The 22055-nt window shown below is 46.8% G+C and overlaps 1 protein-coding gene across 3 annotated transcripts in view; it reads right to left on the bottom strand.

The window, feature by feature from the left end:
- Positions 1–17366, bottom strand: part of DDX47 (DEAD-box helicase 47) — a 612119-nt gene extending 594753 nt beyond the window's left edge. For 2 of the 3 annotated variants that reach the window (XM_077452460.1, XM_077452461.1), the window contains exon 1: positions 17225–17366. In XM_077452460.1, the coding sequence (XP_077308586.1) occupies positions 17225–17284 (60 nt within the window). In that variant the 5' untranslated portion in view covers positions 17285–17366. The remainder of the gene's footprint in view (positions 1–17224) is intronic. The other variant, XM_077452459.1, reaches the window with a different exon arrangement.
- Positions 17367–22055: the final 4689 nt, after the last annotated feature.

Raw genomic sequence — 22055 nt, 5'->3', positions numbered from 1 at the left:
GGAAGTAAACCCTGATGAGTCTACTTCCTCTTTCATTCCCTGCAAAGGCAAAAGCATAATGGACTACTATGCAATGCATAGTAGCCCATTATGTGTCACTTACCTGACACAGGAGCCAGCGATGTCACCGCTGTCCCCTGTAGTCCGGCGCATCCATCTTTTTGGTGGGGTCTCGCAGCTCCGCCGCTGTCATTCGGCGGAGCCGTGATGACGTCACTCCAGCGCATGCTCCATTGTTGGAAATGCCGTGCTCAGTGCATCTGCGCACCGCTGTCTTTGGGCAAATATCTCCTAAACAGTGTAGGTTTAGGACAGGGGTTAACAAATTTGCTTGGAATCTAGGAGCCAGCTTAAAAAGTTAGGAGCCAAGTCCGTGACGGCGATCCGGACCTGTCCCTGGCCTGACATGGAGACGAGTGAGGGGGGAAGATAGCAGCGCCGTCGCCGCCCCCCCCGTCTCCAAGTCATTGCCCATAGCTCTTAGGAGGGACATTTTATTTATTTTTTTCAAATGACAATTTTTTTTTCAATTGCATTTTAGTGTAAATATGAGATCCGAGGTCTCTCTGACCCCAGATCTCATATTTAAGAGGACCTGTCATGCTTTTTCTATTACGGGATTTTTACATTCCTTGTAATAAGAATAAAAGTGACACATTTTTTTTAAAAGAACAGTGGAAAAAAAAAAAAAAAAAAAAAGTTAAAATAAGAAGAAAAAATAATCATTTTTAAATGCGCCCTGTCCTGCCCGCATATAAAATCGGTGTTTGAACCACACATAGGAGGTAGCGCCGTGATCGGTAGAGCGAGAGCAATAATTCTAGCCCCAGACCTCCTCTAACTCAAAACATGCAACCTGTAGAATTTTTTTAAACGTCGCCTATGGAGATTTTAAAGGGTAAAAGTTTGTCGCCATTCCATGAGCAGGTGCAATTTTGAAGCGTGACATGTTGGGTATCAATTTACTCGGCGTAACATTATCTTTCACAATATAAAAAATAATATGGCTAACTTTACTGTTGTCTTATTTTTTATTAACTAAATTATTTTTCCCAACAAAAGTGCGCTTGTAAGTCCGCTGCACAAATACGGTGTGACAGACAGTATTGCAACAACCACCATTTTATTCTCTAGGGTGTTAGAATAAAAAATATATATAATGTTTAGGGGGTTCTAAATAAAGGGAAGAAAAGGCAGGTAATATAAAACACTCAGAGGAAGCTTCATTAGAATTACTGGTTTGTCATACCAACGGCGACCACAAGAGGGCGCCAGATTCCATAAGGAATCATAGGACCGCAGAAGGCCTCAAAGCCGCGGCCTAAATTTTCGGCCGCCGGCGAAACGGCCCGACGCGATCACGCTGGGGGGGGTTCACAGAGACAGGATACCCCCAGCTGTGCTGCCCCAGGCGCGAGGTCGCTATTTCTAGTCGCCAATGCGACCTGGCGCCCGGGTTTTGTCGAGCCCTGGTTTAGGAGATATTTCTTGGACCTACAGGTAAGCCTTAAACTAGGCTTACCTGTAGGTCAAAGTGGTTTGTAAGGGTTTACAACCACTTTAATGACCAGGCCATTTTTTTTGTGATACGGCACTGCATCGCTTTAACTGACAAATGCTCAGTCGTGCAAAGCTGTACCCAAAGAAAATTGATGTCCTTTTTAGGTGGTAATCACTTCTGCAGTTTTTATTTTTTGTCCTATGTAAATTAAAAAAACAGTGTCCCCCCCCCTTCTCCTTTCTTTTTGCTATAATAATCACAAAAAAAAAAAAAAAAAAAAAAAAAAAAAAAAAAAAAAAAAAAAAAAATCCAATTGCAACTACATGGCCGCAAAACTTAACAGCCACAACAGGCATCAGCCTTTGCACAGACATCTACCTTGTAGAACTTGGTAAACTTATGGACAGACGACAGGGTCGCCCCCTTACACCCTTGAGCGACAGACGCTTGGTGTCGGAAGGCCAAAGATGTTCCCATTGCTCTTGCAGAGTGGGCCATGACTGGAAAGGGAGGCACCTGCCCCTTCAAGGCGTAGGCTACAATATGTCTAATCCACCTGGAAAATGGTGGCCGACGAGACCGCCATGCTCTTCTTAGGACCAGCCACCAAAACAAACAAACAATGAGTCTGACTTCCGAAAGAAAGCTGTGGCAGACAAGTACACCTTCAGTGCCCTAACCACATCCAGAGCGTGAAGGGCCACCCCTCCTTGGAGTGCTTCAGCTTAGGACACAATGATGGCAATACAATGTCCTCATTGATATGAAAGGCTAAAACCACCTTCGGTAGAAAGGACGGTTGTGGACGCAACACCACCTTATCCCTGTGGATGACCAGATAAGGCGACTTCCAGGACAAGGCCGCCAGTTCCAAAACCCTCCTGGATGATGTGATGGCCACTAGAAAGACCACCTTCTGTTAAAGGGTCAACAAGGTAATCTTCCTGATATTCTCAAACGGCGGCTTCTGAAGCGCCAACACCAGGTTCAAATCCCACGGAGGACGCACCGGAGGGACTACATATCGCACCCCCTGCACACAAACAAACAAAAAAAACACACACACACACACACGACAACCAGAGCTGAAATCTGTCCCTTGATGGTACTTAACGCCAACATCTGGTCTACACCTTGCTGAAGAAACAGCAGGATCCTGGATATAGAGAAAGCGCGGGTGCCACCCTGTCTCTTCACACATGGATATAGGCCTTCCAAGCACGATGGTATATCTTCCTGGAAGATTTCCACACCCTCAGCATAGTTGGAATCACCGAGTCCGACAGACCCCGGTTCCTCAAAACCTGGCTTTCAATAGCCAGGCCGTTAAAGCCAGTGATGGTAAAGCAGGGTGAAGGATTGGACCTTGAGATAGGAGGTCCTCTCAACGGCAGTCGCCAGGGAGCTCTGCCACCAGGTCTGCGTACCAGGCCAGCTGAGGCCAATCTGGGGCAATCAGGACTACTGGAATCCCCTCGGCGTCCACTCTGCGAAGCACATGTGGCAACAGTTTCAGTGGAGGAAAGGCGTAGATCAGCTGGTACCGATCCCACTGAGCCACCAGCGCATCTGCCCACGGATCTCTTGTCCTGGACAAAAATATCGCACCTTCCAATTAAGCCAGGAGGCCAATAGATCCAAATCTGGTGTGCCCCACTTCAGGCACAGCAGCCTGAATATCTCCGGATGCAATGACCATTCTCCTGGGTCCAGCATCTGTCAACTCATAGTCCGCCTGCCACTTCTCCACCCCCAGGATATAAATGGCCGACAGGGCTGGTACAGGTCGCTCTGCCCACTGAAGGATGTGAGCAACCTCCCGTGCTGCAGCCAAGCTTCTTGTTCCTCCTTGATGGAAGACATGCCACAGTCATGGCATTGTCCGACTGGATCCTGATCAGATATCCTCGCAGTCTCAATCGACCTTGTGGAGAGGCATAGCCTGATCGCTCGTAGCTCGAGCACATTGATCGGTTACTTGGATTCCTCCTCCAACCAGAAGCCCTGGGTCGACTGTACTCCCAGTATGCCATCCCAGCCGGTTAGGCTGGCGTCCATTGTGATCAATGTCCAATGAAGAGGTAGGAACAACTTCTCGGACCGAAGTGCCAGGGACCTCAGCCATCAGAGCAGGGGGTCCCTGACTGACTGGCTCACCCAAATATGCCGATCCAGGAATAACGGAGATTTGTCCCATTTCGTCAAGATCTCCTTCTGCAAGACTCTGGTAAAAACGAGAGTTAGACTTACCGGTAACTCTGTTTCTAGGAGTCGTCCAGGACAGCACTAGAGAGATAGGCTCCACCTCCAGAGGCAGGAAACACAAACCAGATCTTTAAAGGGCGGTCTCCATCCCTTCCCCTTCAGTCTTGTAAACGAGAACTTCCCCGGAAACGGCTTCTGTAACGACAAAAACACTTGTCCAGCATTATAACAGCATATAGGGAGGGAATCCATGCTGTCCTGGACGACTCCTAGAAACAGAGTTACCGGTAAGTCTAACTCTCGTTTTCTCTAGTCGTCTGTCCAGGACAGCACTAGAGAGGATCAACGAGAACTTACCAGATTAGGGGGGGGACTACCGCTTGAAGGACCTTTCTCCCAAACGCCTGGTCTTGCGCTGAGATAAGGTCCAATCTGTAATGCTTCATAAACGTCGTGTAGCTTGACCAAGTTGCTGCTCGACAAATTTGTTCTGGTGTTGCTCCAGCTCGCTCTGCCCATGAGGTCGATAGCGCCCGTGTGGAGTGAGCCATGGGGGAAAAAGGACATTCCATTTTCATTCCTTTGTAGGCTTCTACAATAGCTTGTTTGATCCACCTTGCAATTTTATTTTTTGAAGCTTGTGACCCCAATTTTTTACCCGCATGTAAAACAAATAATGCATCTGATTTTCTAATGTTTTTTGACATCTCCAGATATTGTAAGACACAGGCTCTCACATCCAGTTGGCTGAACTCAACCTCCTTAGGATTAGTGGGAGACCCACAGAACGAAGGCAAAACAATTTCCTGTGTTCTGTGGAATTTGGTCACTACTTTGGGTAAAAACCCAGGGTCCGTGCGCAACACCAGCCTATCCTCAAAAATTTGTAAAAACGGCTCTTTCACCGAAAGTGCCTGAAGCTCGCTAATGCGTCTGGCTGTGGAAATAGCCACTAGGAACACCGTTTTAAGCGTGATCCATCTCAAGGAAGGTTCTTCTTCCAGAGACTTTTTTACCCATCCCTGTAACACAATTGACAGGTCCCATTTGGGTAAAATTTTGAAAGGAACAGGTTTAATCCTGGTCAACCCCTTAAAGAACCTGCTAACTAGCGGGTCTATCGCCAGAGGTTGATCCAAAAAAACAGACAGGGCCGTAATTTGTACCTTTAAGGTACTAATGGCCAGCCCCTTATCCACACCGTCTTGTAAAAATTCCAAGACTGTCGGGATACTTATAGACACCTTTTTAGTGTCCAACCATGAACAAAAAACTTTCCAGTATTTAACATAAATTGCTTGGGTTACCTTCTTCCTACTAGCAAGAAGTGTTTTAATTACCCTATCTGAGAGTCCCTTAGACTTCAAGAGACTTTCTTCAGACGCCAGGCCGATAACTTTAGGGTCTGTAGTTCTTGTAGCAGAACTGGACCCTGAGACAGCAGATCCTCCCTCTCGGGCAGTATGAGGGGAGGTTCGTCTGTCAGGCCCAGCAGCACCGAGAACCATGGTCTCTTCGGCCAGTACGGAACCACTAGTATCAATGTGGTCTGTTCCTGCAAAAATTTCCTCAGGACTAGAGGAATTAACTTGAATGGGGGGGGAAGGCGTAGCAAATGTGAAAAGCCCAGCTTTGTGCCAAAGCGTCTATCCCTTTTGCCCCTGCCTCCCTCTCTAGGGAAAAGTAAACTGGGACCTGGGTGTTCGCTTTCCTGGCGAACAAGTCCACTTCCGGAAGACCCCCATTTGCGCACTAACATCTGGAAAATCTCCCTGTTTAGTGACCATTCTGATTCGTACACCCGGTGTCGACTCAGAAAGTCCGCCAGGTGGTTGTCCACCCCTTTTAGATGGACCGCTGAAAGCGATTTTAGGTTTTCTTCTGCCCAATGCATGATCGTACTTGTTAGCTTGATCAAGGACGGGCATCTTGTTCCTCCCTGCTTGTTTAGGTAGGAAATCGTCACTATACTGTCCGAGAGGACCTGTACATGGTGGTCCTTCAGATCCCTGGCGAACACCCTTAAGGCTTCCCAGACTGCCTGCAACTCCCTCCAATTGGCTGACCTCTGGGACTGTGTCTTTCCCCAGCATCCTTGGGCTACCTTCGACCCCAAGTGGGCCCCCCAGCCCCAAGCACTGGCATCCGTGGTGATGCGAACAGACACTGGAGGAGACCACCAAAGACCCCGTACTAGGTTCTCTTCTCTCTTCCACCACCAAAGAGACCTTTTGGTCTTTGAGGATAGATGGATAGTCCTGTCCAGGGACTCTTGTGTCCCGTCCCAACTGCCCAGAATATTGGCCTGGAGACACCTGAAATGAGCTCTTGCCCAAGGAACTGCAGGGATTGTTGCCACCAATAGGCCCAACCCTGCCATAGCTGATCTGATGGAAATTGTCTGATTGGACTGCAGGAAGGTTACCATGTCTTTCACCTTTATCACTTTTTCCTCCGTGAGGAAGACTTTCTGTGACACTGAATCCACCAGAAAACCTAGATACTGTAAGACCTGTGTTGGTATCAGGTGTGACTTCTCTTGGTTTATCAACCACCCCAACCTTTTTAGACAAGAGATAGCTACCCTCAGATCTCCCTGCAGTTGGAGCTTTGAGGGGGCAAAGAATAAAAGGTCGTCCAAGTACGGTATGACAGCGATCCCTTTCAGTCTTAGGGGAGCCAATGCTTCTGCCAGGACCTTGGTGAAAATCCTGGGGGAAGAAGACAGACCAAAAGGCAGAGCCCTGAATTGGAGGTATCGAATCTGACTTCCCCAAAGAATCGCTATCCTCAAATACTTTTGAGAGTCTTCTCGAATCGGGATGTGAAGATACGCGTCCCTTAGGTCGAGAGAGGCCATGAAACAATTTGGAGGGAGTACTGATCTCACTGTAAAAATTGTTTCCATCCGGAATTTCCTGTAAGTTACCCACTTGTTCAGTAACTTCAGATTCAAGATCAACCGGAATTTGCCTGACGGTTTCCTTACTACAAACACGTGTGAATAGAAACCCTGATTTATTTCCTGTGGCGGAACTGGCACTAGAACCCTCTGATCTATTAAATCGCCAATTTGCGACAGCAAAGCTGACGCTTTCTGGGGGTCTTTGGGAGGTTTGGTCAGACACATCCTTGCAGGTGGGACGTGTGTGAAATGTATTTTGTAACCCTCCCTGATGATCCTCCGGATAAAAGGACTTGGAGTAGTGTATTCCCACTGTGGGAGGAACTGCCCCAGTCTCCCCCCCACAGGAACCGCGTCACTGGGATTTAGTGGTTTTTTTAATAGAGGAAAAGAGATTGCTTTTCTGTTTTCCTCCCATCCACTGTTTCTTAGGGGTTGACTCCTTAGAGGTCTGTCCTTGTGACTGTCCCCGTCTTTGAGGACGAAAAAAGCGTTTGCCTGTAGTCTTCTTAGGTTTGACAGGAAAAGCCTTTTTCTTGTCTGCAGTACGGTCCAGGACTTTCTCAAGATCCTGTCCGAACAGAAGGTCTCCCTCAAAGGGGATGCCACATAACCTCACTTTTGAGGCTGAGTCTCACGACCAAGACTTCAGCCAAAGTGCCCTACGTGATGAATTTACGAGGGCAGCGGTCCTGGCTGACAATTTAACAGACTCTGCAGAGGCATCTGCTATATAGCCTGCTGCTTTATGTAGCATAGGAAGGGAATCCAGAATTTCCTTTCTGGAGGTCCCCCCTTCCAAGTGGCCCTGTAATTGTTCCAGCCAGACCTCCAAGTTGGGAGCCACTATTGTCGTGGCCATTGCAGGTTTTAAGTTATTCATGGTTACTTCCCATGACCTCTTTAACAGTACTTCCATCCTTTTATCCATGGGTTCCTTTAGAACACCCATGTTCTCAAAGGCGAGATCTGTTGACTTTGCACACTGGGAAAAAGCTGCGTCTACCTTGGGCACTTTATTCCAAACACAAGAGGGGTCCTCGCTGAAGGGGAATCTCCGCTTCATGCTTTTAGGAAAAAATAACTTTTTCTCTGGTTCCTCCCACTCTTTTTTGATTGAGTCTATCAGTGTGCTATGAACCGGAAAGACCCTAACTGAATCAGTTTTAAGGGTCTGATACATCCGGTCATGCAAGGACAGGGAGACTGGCTGCTCTCTGATTTCGAGCGTCTCATAAATTACCCCCAGTAAGGCATCAACCTCCTCGAGTGAGAGCCTGTATCTGGGAGAGCTTGACCCTTGAACAGGAACATCTCTGGATGATGCCGCCTCACTTAGGCCATCCAGAGAATCAAGTTCCTCCTCCTCTGATTCGTCACCTACAACTGGGGTGGAAGCAGAGGGGACTGCGGCTGGTTTTGGGGTTTCAAGGTTCGCTAACATTGCTTTGATGGACTCCATTTCTTTCTGTACTCCAGAAATCAAATCCTTACAAGCTCCCGTAGCTTCCTTATAGACCAATTTGTCTATGCATGGTTTACAAAGGGGCTTAGACCATCCTTTTAATTTAGTCATACATGAAGGACATCTCTTCTTCCCCCCTGACCTCTCTGGTTCTTTGGGCAGAGCCTAAGGCAAGAGAAGGAGAGAAGAAAGAAGGGAAAAAACAAACAAGCCAACGTCAGCGAAACCTTTAGCAAAATAGGACGCCTTCACCAAACACCTATGTGCACCCCACCAACCGCTAACAGGATTCGCAAGACTCTTTAGTCCGGATCCTGTTTTGAGAGAGAGGGGGAGGGAGGAAAAATACACCTGGACCATTTCAAAATGCCTTTGCATTGATTAGTCCATTACTCCCCCCCCCCCTCTCTCCCAGCCCTGTAGGTACAAGACACCTCTGTGTTTGCCTACCTGAGCTGGTTCGGCTCCACTGCCACTCTCCACTGCATCCATTTCGTTCAGAGCACGCCTGAAGGCTTCCCCTCGTAACGGTGATGAAGCGATGCAGCACGAACGCTTGAAGCACGCGCTTAACCGCCTGGAGGTTTTCCTTCGTAATGGCGATAAAGCGATGCAGTGCGAACGCCACGTGGCTGCGGCTTTTTATAATAGCCGCCAAGGTCCCGAACGTCCATGCTCACCGCGCGACCCGGAACCGGTAGTGGATTGCCGGAAGTCCTCTATCCTCCTCCTGTGATGCACAGGCCGGAACTCGAAGCCTGTGCCCGCCCCCCCGCCTGACTTCGCGCCAATTTAGAACCTCTTGTCAGGCGGGGAAACGAACGCCCTCCCCGGGCTTCAGAAGGAGAACGCCGGTTCGAAGCTGCAGTCAACCCGACCGGAGGACTTCAAAAACGTCCGTTTACCAACAGGTAATCCGAACTCCTTCCCCGTCTCTTATGGGCTATCCCACCGTCAGGGGAAGGGGAGCTCCTGATCCAGCCTCCTCCTCCGGTGGAGGAAACACAAAGACTGAAGGGGAAGGGACGGAGACCGCCCTTTAAAGATCTGGTTTGTGTTTCCTGCCTCTGGAGGTGGAGCCTATCTCTCTAGTGCTGTCCTGGACAGACGACTAGAGAAAAACTGGGCGTACGGCACTGCCTCGAAGGATGCCATCATGAGTCCAAGGACTCACATGCAGAAGCGTAGGGACGGCCACCTGAGGTTCATCAATAGTTTTACCGCGGTTCTGAGAGTCTGCAGCTTGTCTGAAGGGAGAAAATCTCGCTTTCATGCAGTCCAGCAGTAAGCCAAGGTACTCCATATGCTGAGTCGGTAGGTTCAACAGCCACCCAAATTACTGCAGGGTTTGCATGGTGATCACCACATCCTCCAATTCTGAGGCAGAAGATGCTCTCAGGAGAAGATCATCCAGGTAATCATCCAGGTAACCTACAATCACGATCCCGCGTTGTCACCACACCAATACCTTGATAAAGACTCGGGTGCTGATGCCAAGCCAAATGGGAGAGCCACAAACTGGTAGTGGGCTTCCCCAACTGAGAATCTTAGAAACCTCTGATGCCGGAGGCATATGTGCAGGTACGCATCCTGGATGTCCAAAGACGCCAAGGAGTCCCCTTGGAGTGCAGCAACTACTGAGCAAACTGATTGCATTCTGAACCTCTGTACTTTTACAAAGCAATTGAGGGCTTTTAGGTCCAAGATTGTAATCACCAAAAAGGACAGGGTGCATCCAAACAGATTTGAGTAAAACCCCTGGAACCTTTCTGACTCCAGAACAGGCACTATCACCCTGCGGCTTAGCAGGTCCCTTACCGCCACCATGAGGGCCTCCTGGTGGGCCGAGTCTAAGGGTATGCTTATAAGTTTTCCACATATTGATTGCCCAGTATTTACTAAGCTAATGTGTATGGCTCCCATTTCACTGGTTGTGGGTCTGGTGCTGACAGGTTTTCTCATCTGGTTCTGCTGGGGTCATTTTATTATGTTTCTGCCAGAGTTGAATCACTATTTTCCATTTATTATAATTGCTTTACATTGAGGACAGGCCAATTATTCAATTGAGACTGTTTTTTGAATAGGGCTGTATGCATATATTACAGCATTTTTCTCTGCAGTTATTATGAATATATCAGTATTTTTTATGTTCATTTATATCTATGCATTCCATCATAGGAGAAGACCTAAGTAGACACATCCAATAATGAGATATTTGCAATCTATTAGGAAACCTTTTTTGTGTGTTTGTGATATTCAAATGAGCCCCATGCAGCGGCATGCACACACATTGAGAGTTTGTTTCTCTGCCAATCCATGTGAAAAATAAATATAATATATATATATATATATATATATATATATATATATATATATATATATATATATATATATATATATTTTATTCATTTGTCTAATTGCTTGTGTGTGTATATAGCTTTGTATGTTTATTCTGCTCATTAGCTATGACCAAGCACCATGTTCGGTGTGAAACATGTCAGCGGCTGTGCAGTTAGTCGGTTTACCAGCCTAGATGCTAGGATTTTAAATTAAATTTTTTAATAAAAGTTGAATAATGCGGAGTGTGGCTATCCAGCTACAGCTTTTCTACGTCAGTTCCTGTTGCAAACAGAGCCAGCACCCTGTGGTATTGTGGAGCCAGCTGTTTTGGGAGAAGTCATTACCTTAGAGCAGTAATTCTTTGTATGTAAAGGGTATGCTGGAGGGGGAAGAATCTGTTTGGTGGCCAACAGAGGAACTATCTTGTAGTCAGAGGAATACAGATCCATTGGTCAGCCACCGGGCTGCAAACTCCCAAAGGCGAACCCCAAACCATGTTGCGGGCGGGGGCAAACCTTCATGCAGTATCACTTTTGCTCGCAGGCTTCTTAGGCCTGCGGTTGCAGGGACACTTTTGTCCTTCAGAGGTCATCCTGTTGGGCTGGGGACGCATAACCAAAGCCCCAGGCGGACGAAAAAGCCCTTTGTGAGCGGGGAAGAAGAAGACGAAGAAGAAGACGAAGAAGACGAAGAAGAAGACGAAGAAGAAGACGAAGAAGAAGACGAAGAAGAAGACGAAGAAGAAGACGAAGAAGAAGACGAAGAAGAAGACGAAGAAGAAGAAGAAGAAGGCCCTTGCCTACGCTCCTTAGCCTTCCTGGCCTGTGGGAGTAGTGCGCTTTTACCACCTGTGGCATTTTTATTATTGTCATCTAATAAGGCTCCAAAGAGCTGCTTGCCATGGAAGGGTAGATACATCAGGGCTTTTTTTTTTGTTTAGATGCCTGGTCAGCAGACTAGCATTTTAGCCAAATCAGGCACCTCAGCACCACTGCTGACACTGAAGCCCTGGATAGCAGAGGCAGAGTATCCAGGGCCGCATCACAAACATACTTAAAAAGGAGTTACACTTAAAAAAATGTTTTTATTTATCAGCTGCTGACTTAATAATTGGACACTCAACTGTTGCAGGGTCCAGCAATGCGAGGGAACAAACCCCGCTTGTTCCCCGCTCCGCACACAGCCGGGCATGCGCAAACAGAGCCGTGATTGACCGTGTCATGTGAGACCTGTCACGTGTCCCAGATGACTGACAGGAGGGAGGGGGACAGAGCCGAGCCCTTCCTGTGCTGAGTGTAAGTGATGTCACCAGCCCAGGCACTGAAGGAGGAAGACTACAAGGGACCCCCTAATAGGCATTTAGGAGGTAAGTTATAACTTCCCGCCCCCCCAAATATTTTTTTAAGAATTTCAATTCTTTTTTTTTTTTCCCCCCTAGTTCTTAGCTAGTTCCACACAGACAGGAGAAGCCTGTTGCTCCCCCAATTCGCGGTGCAAAAGTTTTCCCCACTTAGTAAGTGTCTGTGACACAAGTGCAGATACCAGTACTGATCGTATTGCTGAGCTCACAACTAGAGGTCGACCGATATGGGTTTTTCTCTGGCCGATGCCAATATTTAGAAATCATGGCGGCCGATAGCTGATATATGATGCCGATTTTTTTGGGCCGATATGTTAGGCCGATTTTATTTTATTTATTTATTTTTAATCCCCCTTGATCTAACACACCTTTCCCACTGGGGCGTTTTTTAAGGCGCTTTTGGGCTAAAAATAGCGCCTGTAAAGTGCCTGCAAAATGGCTCCCCTGCAGTCTGTGTGAAAGACAGAGTGCTTTCACACTGAGGCGATGTGCTGGCAGGATCTTAAAAAAGTCCTGCAAGCAGCACGTTTGGAGTGGTGTATACCGCTCCTCCACCACTCCTGCCCATTGATATGAATGGGCACCACTGCCGAAGCGCATGCAATGCGATTTGGCAGCGGTGCTTCATGGGCGCATTTAACCTCTTCCTTGGCCGCTAGCTGGGTTATATGTGCCCCACTAGCAGCCAAATAGCACCGCTAAAATGATGGTAAAGACCTGCTAAAACTTGCGTTTTACCATCAACGTCTGCCCGCTCCAGTGTGAAAGCAGCCTTCATAAGTGATACAGAAAATTTCTTACACTTAAAGCGGAGGTCCACCCTAAAATGGACCTTCCGCTCATCGGATTCCTCCCCCCCTCCGGCGCCACAATTGGCACCTTTCAGGGGGGAGGGGGGGTGCAGTTACCTGGATAATCCAGGTAACTGCACCCACTTCCGGGCTAGCTCTCTGCGGAAAGGGGCGTACATTACACCCCTTTCCGCAAGTGCCCGCCCCCTTCCGCAAGTGCCCCGCTGCCTGCTGGGAAACACACAGATCCCAGAGGCAGCGGGGACCGTCCTCATTGCGCAGCGCGACTCGCGCATGCGCAGTAGGGAACCGGGAAATTAAGCCGAAAGGCTCCATTTCCTGATTCCCATACCCAAGATGGCGGCGGCAGCACTCGAGTGTCGATCTAGAGATCGGCTTCGGGTGCCGACATCGCGGGCACGCTGGACAGGTAAGTGTCACTATTTTAAAAGTCAGCAGCTGCAGTATTTATAGCTGCTGGCTTTTAAAAAAAAAAAAAAAAAAAAAAAAAAAAAAAAAAAAAAAGCGGAGTCCCGGCGGACTCCCACTTTAAACATTTATTAAACAAAACAAACCTCGAATGAATGAATGAAATACTTATATAGCGCACAATGCGAACTGAATCGCCTCAGTTTACTTGTATGTATGATCTAGATTAAAAAAAAAAAAAAAAAAAAAAAAAACTATATATTAAATAAAAAACGGGTAGTCAAAACTTTTGGACAAAAAAAAAAAAAAAAAAATGGGCTAACTTTACTGTTTTTATTTTATTTTACTTTTTTAAATGGTGTATTTTTTTCCCAAAAAATGCATTTGAAAGACCTCTGTGCAAATGCCGTGTGACATAAAATATTGCAACAACCGCCATTTTATTCCCTAGGATCTCTGCTAAAAAAATATATATAATTTTTGGGGGGTCTAAGTGATTTTCTGGCAGAAAATACAGGATTTTTACTTGTAAGCAACAAGTGTCAGAAAAGATTTAGTCTTTAAATGGTTAAACTGAGAACTTCTACACAGAGATGACTTCATCCATTCAGAAGTGTAAACATTGTATCATTTAGTTCTTTTCTTCGCAGTCTGCCCAGAGAGGAGGAAAGTGTTGCTATGACGACTCAGCAACTCACACTGACTTCTTACAGAAGTCATTTCAAAGTCCCGCTGTAGAATCGGCTTTTTAGCAACACAATCGGCCTATGCCGATTATTTAAAAAACAGCAAATATCGGCCGATATATCGGTCGACCTCTACTCACAACCGTAAACAAGGAACGAGCCACTGCCTCAGCCTTCCTGTCTGTGGGATCCTTGAATGCAGGAGTCCCCTCAACCAGGATCATGGTTACTTTGTTTAACCTGGATAATGGGGGGGGGGGGGGGGGGGGTGTCAACGACCAGAAGAGCCGACCACTTTTTGAGAAGGATCTCCTCAAAAGGGGTAGCGAACCGCCATATATTTGGGGACCGAAAAAGGTCCGTTGCAGTTGACCCCATTCCTTGTATATGAATTTGTCGAAATACGTCAGATACGTTAACACCTTAGGTGAATGGGCTGGTTTACGGGACCCAAAAGGGACCACTACATCAGCAGAGGGATCTGCTGGCTCCTGAATTTTCAGTGTATCACACACAGCTGTGATAAGTGCTCCAACAAGCGCTTTATCGTGCATGGACCCAGATGGGGAATCATCCTCACAGTCCCAACAGTCCTGGTCAGCGTAATCTAAAACAGAGCAGGGGGTCACCAGCCTCAGCAGGGCCCAAGTCTGCGTCAGAGCTCTCCCCTGAGGAGGAGGGGGGTGCAGTGGCCTTTATTTACCACCTTTGCGCCCACGCACCGCCTCCATCATGGCAATGAACAAATTAAGGACCGCCAACAAAGCGTCCAGAGGCACTGCACTGTTCGCAGGCAAACCGGTTGCAATTGCCTGGATTTCGGGGGAAGAAACACCAGTTTCTGAAGCCATGATGACCCTACCCTGTCTGCCACCTGTTGGGGACTTAGGACAGCGTTTGTCCCACCCTCCTAACTGTTGTAGACTGGGGGGCCCCTACCGCAGGACTCACCCTGACCAAGTTCTGCGCTGTCCAGATAGGTGTGCCTGTGTCCTATGTTAGCTCCCCGAAAACCGTGCTGAGCTCCTCTGCATAGCATTGAAGGGAAAATGGCCACCAGACTACAGTAAAATGGAGACAGAGCATGCTTACCCCTGGTCACACCAAAAAAGGCTGCCGAACACTATATGCAATGAAGAACATTGAAAAAACAGGCAGAGAAATGGTAGTAAACAGTGGTCAGCAGACACCTCAGGGGAGAGACATCCAGGGCACAGCTACCCAGCGCAGACCCCACCCCAGGTGAGAGCCCCTGTCTATGGCACGCACACCGCTCAGCAGCCCATGCAGCATCCCCCACAGGAAAGGGAGGAAAATAGGTGCAGGGAGAGAAAAGAGGGATGCGAGGGACCCCCGAATCAACCTCCCAGGGAACGCCCAGCTGCTCAGCCCCACCGAGGCAGGTAGAGCTGTACTTACCAGTCTTGAAGAGCTGGGAGACATTCCATCATAGGCCCACTCTCCGATCAGTATGGGGTGGCTGCTGGCCCAGCACACTGACGCAAACATCAGTAGCCTGATCATGTGTGCCCCAGGGTATTGCGCCCACCGGCTGTCTCTGGAGCCGGGGGCATGTTGTGGCCGACCCAGCACGAAGCTCTGGGCTGCACACGCTCGCTGGCCAGGCTGGGGAGACAAGGATAAGGGTATCCAGCCTGTCACCCAGCCAGCTGTTGATAGTAGATCACAGAATCTTTAATCTTGTGCAAAAAGCATGGACCGATGGGGTCCTTCACCAGGCAAAAAAAAAACCAAACACTGGAAGCTGCAGTAGCAGGCTGGGAGGTTGTTCCCCAAGGGACCGCCCCTTGGACGGAACTAAAAAGTTCTAGTTTTATTAAAACATATTAACATGTTCTGCCTAGTCCTCTCCTGAAGGTAGCCTTACAACTCGATGGTATAAGAAAGGAGCTGTGTCAGTCAGTTAACGTAAGAAAAATCTTGTTTGTCTATTGTATGGATTCTGACCAAATCATTTTGGGTGTGGAACACACCACTCCCTCAGTACCTCTCATTAGTGACCACCTGTGTCATAGGTGGAGACCTCATGTTCTCCCATATAGAGCAGTATAGCTCCCATGATTCAGAGAATCAGGACCTCCAGATCTATGGATAGCGTAGGACCCACTAATTATGGGGTACTTTGTCACAGTAAGTGGGCTTAAGCACCATAAAGCAATATGGTGTGACCAAACCCCCATATTTTTTTAATAATGATTTTGGAAAATGTCTAGGCATTTTAAAAACGCCTTGGTGGAGGTAAACGTCAGTTTTGTATGTGTGCACTGTGATATTTTTTTGTTCCGTTATATGGTCTTATGGCAGCACCATCTTTAATATATTTTTTTTTAGGGTGTGCCCCCTAAATATCTTGTTTGTAGAATGTGACTACAGACGCCATGTGGCCACCTTGGGAGATGACACTTTTAGGGCCAGTGGCCACTGGCTGCATTTGGGAGGACACTGGCTGTATGCAAGGACAGACTCTGCTGGAGACACCGGATGGCATCTGGTGGCAGGCGGCTAGTAATACACTCAGGGCTCCCACTAATTCTGCATGGCAATTTGAATGGTTTCATTTTATATTACAATGTAATAATAGAAATAATGCACTTGAATCATCCTGACACCATAACAATCATGGTTCTGGGATGATTGAAGTGCTTACACCAGGTATTTGGAATATCTTTATATGCCGATTGTTAAACTTTCTAAAAATACACATTTCTATTATTGTGTAGGACCTGTGCCTGCTGTCCATCCATCTCTCCCTCCATCCGTGACACTAACCACACCACCTTAGTGCCGCGCCCACAATTTAACTAAAACCACACCCATTTTAACCAAGTGGGAAGGGTCAAAAGGGTCTGGCACCCCCACCCACCCCATTCTAAAACTTAATTAGCCACCACTGCAAACCAACTGTTCCTAAACTTCCATTTACTAGCAGCATTATGAATTTGTCCAAACTTGCCTGTTCTGCAAGCATCCAGCAAGGAAATGCACTATTTTTATTTTCCATTGCAATGGTGACTGATAGAATGCTCAACAGCACAAGCAAAGAGCAGCATACTAGCTGTTGGTGTTACCTGATTCAGCAACAAGCACCAGAACTTCATACCAGAGTAGCATCAAAGATTCTGTTTCAAGAAAGCATTTACAAAAGGCTTGGTTTATGCTAACCCCACTCGCAAACAATGGTACTAAACCACTCATCAATGGGCAATACTCTAGCTAAAATTAATTCCACTGCTGCACCAATATCTACATACACTTCCTACTCAGAATAGCACACTTCTGCAACCACCACCACTGAACCGATGGGCAAATATACTCTCCTCCATTCAACAAACAGGCATACGTTTCCAAAATAATCAGTAAACGTTATCAGACCAAAAAGGAACATAAACCAGATGCCAAACAAAACTCATTTCTATATATTCTGCAAGATCAAGCTGAGCCACACATCACAGCTAGCCTATTTAATACAGCTGAACCCAAAAGAGGAAAAACAACATTTAAGAATGACACGTCTCTCTTACCAGCTGCCGAAAAGTTTTAATATCTTCACTTGGCTCCTCAACATGCGTGTGGCCATCCATGTTTCTTAAGAGGAATGCGTAAGCTATGATGCGCTGCCACGTGACAGGATATTGTAGAAAGCTGGGCTTGCGATTGGCCCTAAAGGCGCCAATAGTGAGGATTTGCACGTAAAGATTGTAGTTTGCACGTTTTGTTGTCGCTGCCGCGCTTGCAGTATTGTGGAAATCAGAGTAATATAATCTGCTGTCTATGTATTTAGATTCGTTTGCTAGGTTGGCTTTACCGAATTGTGATTGTTGTCCAATACAGAGAATACATTTTTGACGAGACTACTAAGCGTGTATGTAGATCAAGTGTTTTCTGGGCTGAAGTTTACTCCGTAATCGGCAGGTATATACTTGGATACAGTTAAAAAAATTTATCTAACCATTAATACGTGTTACCTTATTTATAAATCAAAAACGAATGCGTTATAAAAGGGACAAAAACACTGGGGGACATTTACCAGTCTTTTTTCACACAGCAATGAAAAGAGACATGACCAAAGAAATAGGCATGGTCCTCCTTTTTAAAGCGGAGCTCCACCCTCCCTCTCATTGGAACCCTCGCCCCCTCCGGCGCCACAATTGGCACCTTTCAGGGGGGTGCAAGTACAGGTATCTGCACCCACTTCTGGCATAGATATCCGCAGAATCTACGCCCCTTTCCCCCGCTGTCTGCTGGGAAACACATGGATCCCAGAGACAGTGGGGACCATCCTTATTGCGCAGCGCGATTCGCGTAGTAGGGAACCGGGAAATGAAGCCGCAAGGCTCCACTTCCTGATTCCCATAGCCAAGATAGTCTCTCGGGTGCTGCCGCCACTATCAAGAGATCGGCTTCGGGTGTCGACATCGCTGGCACGCTGGGCGGGTAAGTTCCCTTATTTTAAAAGTCAGCAGCTGCAGTATTTGTAGCTGCTGCCTTTTAAAAAAAAAAAAATGGTGGAACTCCCGCTTTAACCACTTAAAGAGGAAGTAAACCCTGATGAGTTTACTTTCGCTTTCATTCCCTGCAAAGGCAAAGCATAATGGACTACTATGCATCACATAGTAGTCCATTATGTGTCACTTACCTGCCACAGGAGCCAGCGATGTCACCGCTGTCCCCTGTAGTCCGGCGCATCCATCTTCTCGGTGGGGTCTCGCTGTTCCACCGCTGACATTCGGCGAAGCCGCGATTACGTCACTCCCGCGCATGCGCACGGGAGCCGACACGCGGCATCTTCGTCGTTGACGATGCCGCGCTCAGTGCGCCTGCGCGCCGCTGTCTACGGTGCATGCACCGTAGACAGCAGTGCCTATCTTTCGGCAAATATCTCCTAAACCGTGTAGGTTTAGAAGATATTTCTTGGACCTACAGGTAAGCCTTAATCTAGGCTTACCTGTAGGTCAAAGTGTGTTGTAAGGGTTTACAACCACTTTAAGGACAGAGCGTCATTTTAAGATGTGGTGTTTACAAGTTAAAATAATTATTATTTTTTTTGCTAGAAAATGACATAAAAGCCCCAAAAAGTATATATATATATTTTCTAACACCCTAGAGAATAAAATGGCGGTCATTGCAATACTTTCTGGCACACCATGCTACAAGTGCATTTTGGAAAGAAATACACATATTGTAATAAAAAAAAAAAGACAACAGTGAATTTTTTTTTAGAAAGTGAAAGATAATGTTACGCCGAGTAAATTTATAACCAACACATCACACTTCAAAATTAAAAATCACCATAGGCGACATTCAAATATTTCTACGGCTAAAAATGTTTTAAATGTCTGGGCTCGGGCTTTCACACTGAGACTGCAGGGGAGCCAATTTACAGGCGCTATTTTTAGCCCAAATGCACCTGAAAACTGCCTCAGTGTGTAAGTTACAGAGGAGGTCTGGGGCTAGAATTATTGCTCTTGCTCTAACGATCGCGGCGATGCCTCACATGTGTGGTTTGAATTCGCGTATGGATTCACTTCTCATGCGCGAGCTCAGCGGGACAGGGTACTTAAAAAAATAAAAATCTAATTTATTTTGCATTTTATTTTGACACTGTCATATTGAAAAAAATGTTTGGGTCACTTTTATTCCTATTACAAGGAATGTAAACATCCCTTGTAATAGAAAAAAACATGACAGGACCTCTTAAATATGAAATCTGGGACCTCAGATCTCATATTTACACTAAAATGCAATAAACAATTAAGAAAAAATAAATTTAATTAAAAAAAATAAAAAAATTTTAATTTAAGAGCATGGGCGGAAGTGATGTTTGACGTTGCTTACGCCAGTCAATGCTATGGAGCGGATTGGGGGCCATCTTCCCCTCACTTGGCAGCCAACCAAGCAGGAGATAGGACCCGATGATCTTGGGCGCTACCAGCATCGGAGACCACCGGAGGGAAGGGGGCCTTCTCCCGCCCCCAATAAAAGTGATCTTGCGGCGTATCTGCCACTGAGACCACTTTTATCTGAAAACAGACCACCAGCTGTAGAAGAGGATGCCGGGATTATGGCAGCTATCTGCTGCCATAACAACGTATATCGTCATGAGCAGGTGGTTAAAGTGGACCTTCATTTAAAAAAAACCTGTTGCCAAGTTTTAATCCCTTCCCCTCCACTATTAACCACTTAAGGACCGCCGTATTGCCAATGTACGTCATTGCAATGGCACGTACATGTACGTGCTTGTCTTCCAGCAGGTGGGGGGTCCGATTGGACCCCCTCCCGCTGGATACGGTGGTCCGGTTCGCTTCAGGAGCGATCCGGGATGAGGGGATGGCCGTTGGTTTCTGGCCACCCCCTCTCGATCGCTCCTGGCGAATGAGAAGCCTTCTCCCACTGTGTATTGTATACACAGGCAGGGAGGAAGTGATGTCATTCTCCTCGGGGCGGTCTTTTTGACCGGACTACGAGGAGAAGACTAAAAGTAAGTGCACCAAACACTACTCTAACACATAGGTACACAAACCCTCTGCCCCCCCAGTCACAGTGTCACTGATTGCAGTGATCATTTATTTACTGATCACTGCATTCAGGTTCAGTTGTAAAAAGTGTCAGGGCAGTTAGTGTTAGGTCCAGGGTAGCCCCCTACCACCCCCCAATAAAGATTTAACCCCCTGATTGCCCCTAGAGTTAACCCTTTCACCCCCTTTTGCCAGTGTCACTAAGCGATCATTTTTTCTGATCGCTGCATTAGTGTCGCTAGGTAGCTAGTTATTTTTTTAGGTTCACCGCCAGGTTTTTATAGCGCTAGGTACCCCGATATACTACCCAATAATGGTTTTAACCCCCTGATTGCCCCTAGTTAACCCTTTCACCCCCTTTTGCCAGTGTCACTAAGCGATAATTTTTCTGATCGCTGCATTAGTGTCACTAGTGTCGCTAGGTAGCTAGTTATTTTTTTAAGTTCACCGCCAGGTTTTTATAGCGCTAGGTACCCCGATATACTACCCAATAATGGTTTTAACCCCCTGATTGCCCCTAGTTAACCCTTTCACCCCCTTTTGCCAGTGTCACTAAGCGATCATTTTTCTGATCGCTGCATTAGTGTCACTAGTGTCGCTAGGTAGCTAGTTATTTTTTTAGGTTCACCACCAGATTTTTATAGTGCTAGGTACCCCCATATACTACCCAATAATGGTTTTAACCCCCTGATTGCCCCTAGTTAACCCTTTCACCAGCGATCACAGTATAAGTGTCACTGGTGACGCTGGTTAGCCAGTTAGTTATTTAGGTTCCCCGTCAGGTTTTTAGATAGCGCCAGGGACCCCCATATACTACCTAATAAAAATTTGGACCCCCTGATTGCCCCTAGTTAACCCTTTCACCAGTGATCACCGTATAAGTGTTACGGGTGACTCTGGTTAGTTTGCTTTTTATAGCATCAGGGCACCCACCATTTATTACCCAATAAAGGTTTACCCCCCTGATCACCCGGCAGGTGATATCAATTAGGTTTTAGGGTCAGGGTCTGCGTCGCCCCAGGCAGCGCTATGTTAGTGCCAGTACCGCTAACACCCACGTGCAAAGCATAAACCTCCCGTAGTGGTATAGAATCTGAACAGATCAATATCTGATCTGATCAGATCTATACTAGCATTCCCAGCAGTTTAGGGTTCCAAAAAAACGCATTGTTAGCGGGATCAGCCCAGATACCTGCTGGCACCTGCGTTTTGCCCCTCTGCCCAGCCCACCCAAGTGCAGTATCGATCGATCACTGTCACTTACAAAACACTAAACACATAACTGCAGCGATCGCAGAGTCAGGCCTGATCCCTGCAATCGCTAACAGTTTTTTTGGGAAGCATTTTATATTTAAATCCAGAAGGCAGTGCTTGGTTTTCGGGGTCCCGTATGTGGCTAGGCTCCCAAAAAGTCCCCCACATGTGGTATCCCCGTACTCGGGAGAAGCAGCAGAATTTATTTTGGGGTGTAATTTGACTTATGCCCATAGCATATGTGAGCAATATATCATTTAGTGACAACTTTGTGCAAAAAAAAAAAAATTGTAATATTCCTGCAACTTGTGGCAAAATATTAAATATTTAATGGATTCAACATGCCTCTCAGTAAATAGCTTGGGGTGTCTACTTTCCAAAATGGGGTCATTTGGGGGGGTTTTGTACTATTTTGGCATTTTAGGGCCTTCGATACTGTAATAGGTAATGAGGAGTGAAATAAAAAATTTGCACCCTTAGAAATCCTGAAGGCAGTGATTGGTTTTCGGGGGGGCCGTATGCGGCTAGACTCCCAAAAAGTCCCACATATGTGGTATCCCCGTACTCAGGAGAAGCAGCAGAA

This window comes from Lithobates pipiens, unplaced genomic scaffold (genome assembly GCF_037356315.1).
Source record: "Lithobates pipiens isolate NorthernLeopardFrog02 unplaced genomic scaffold, aLitPip1_a1.2 Scaffold_23, whole genome shotgun sequence".
NCBI lineage: Eukaryota > Metazoa > Chordata > Amphibia > Anura > Ranidae > Lithobates > Lithobates pipiens.
The sequence above is the reverse complement of the archived record's forward strand: the minus strand, read 5'-3'. Positions and strand labels throughout refer to the sequence as shown.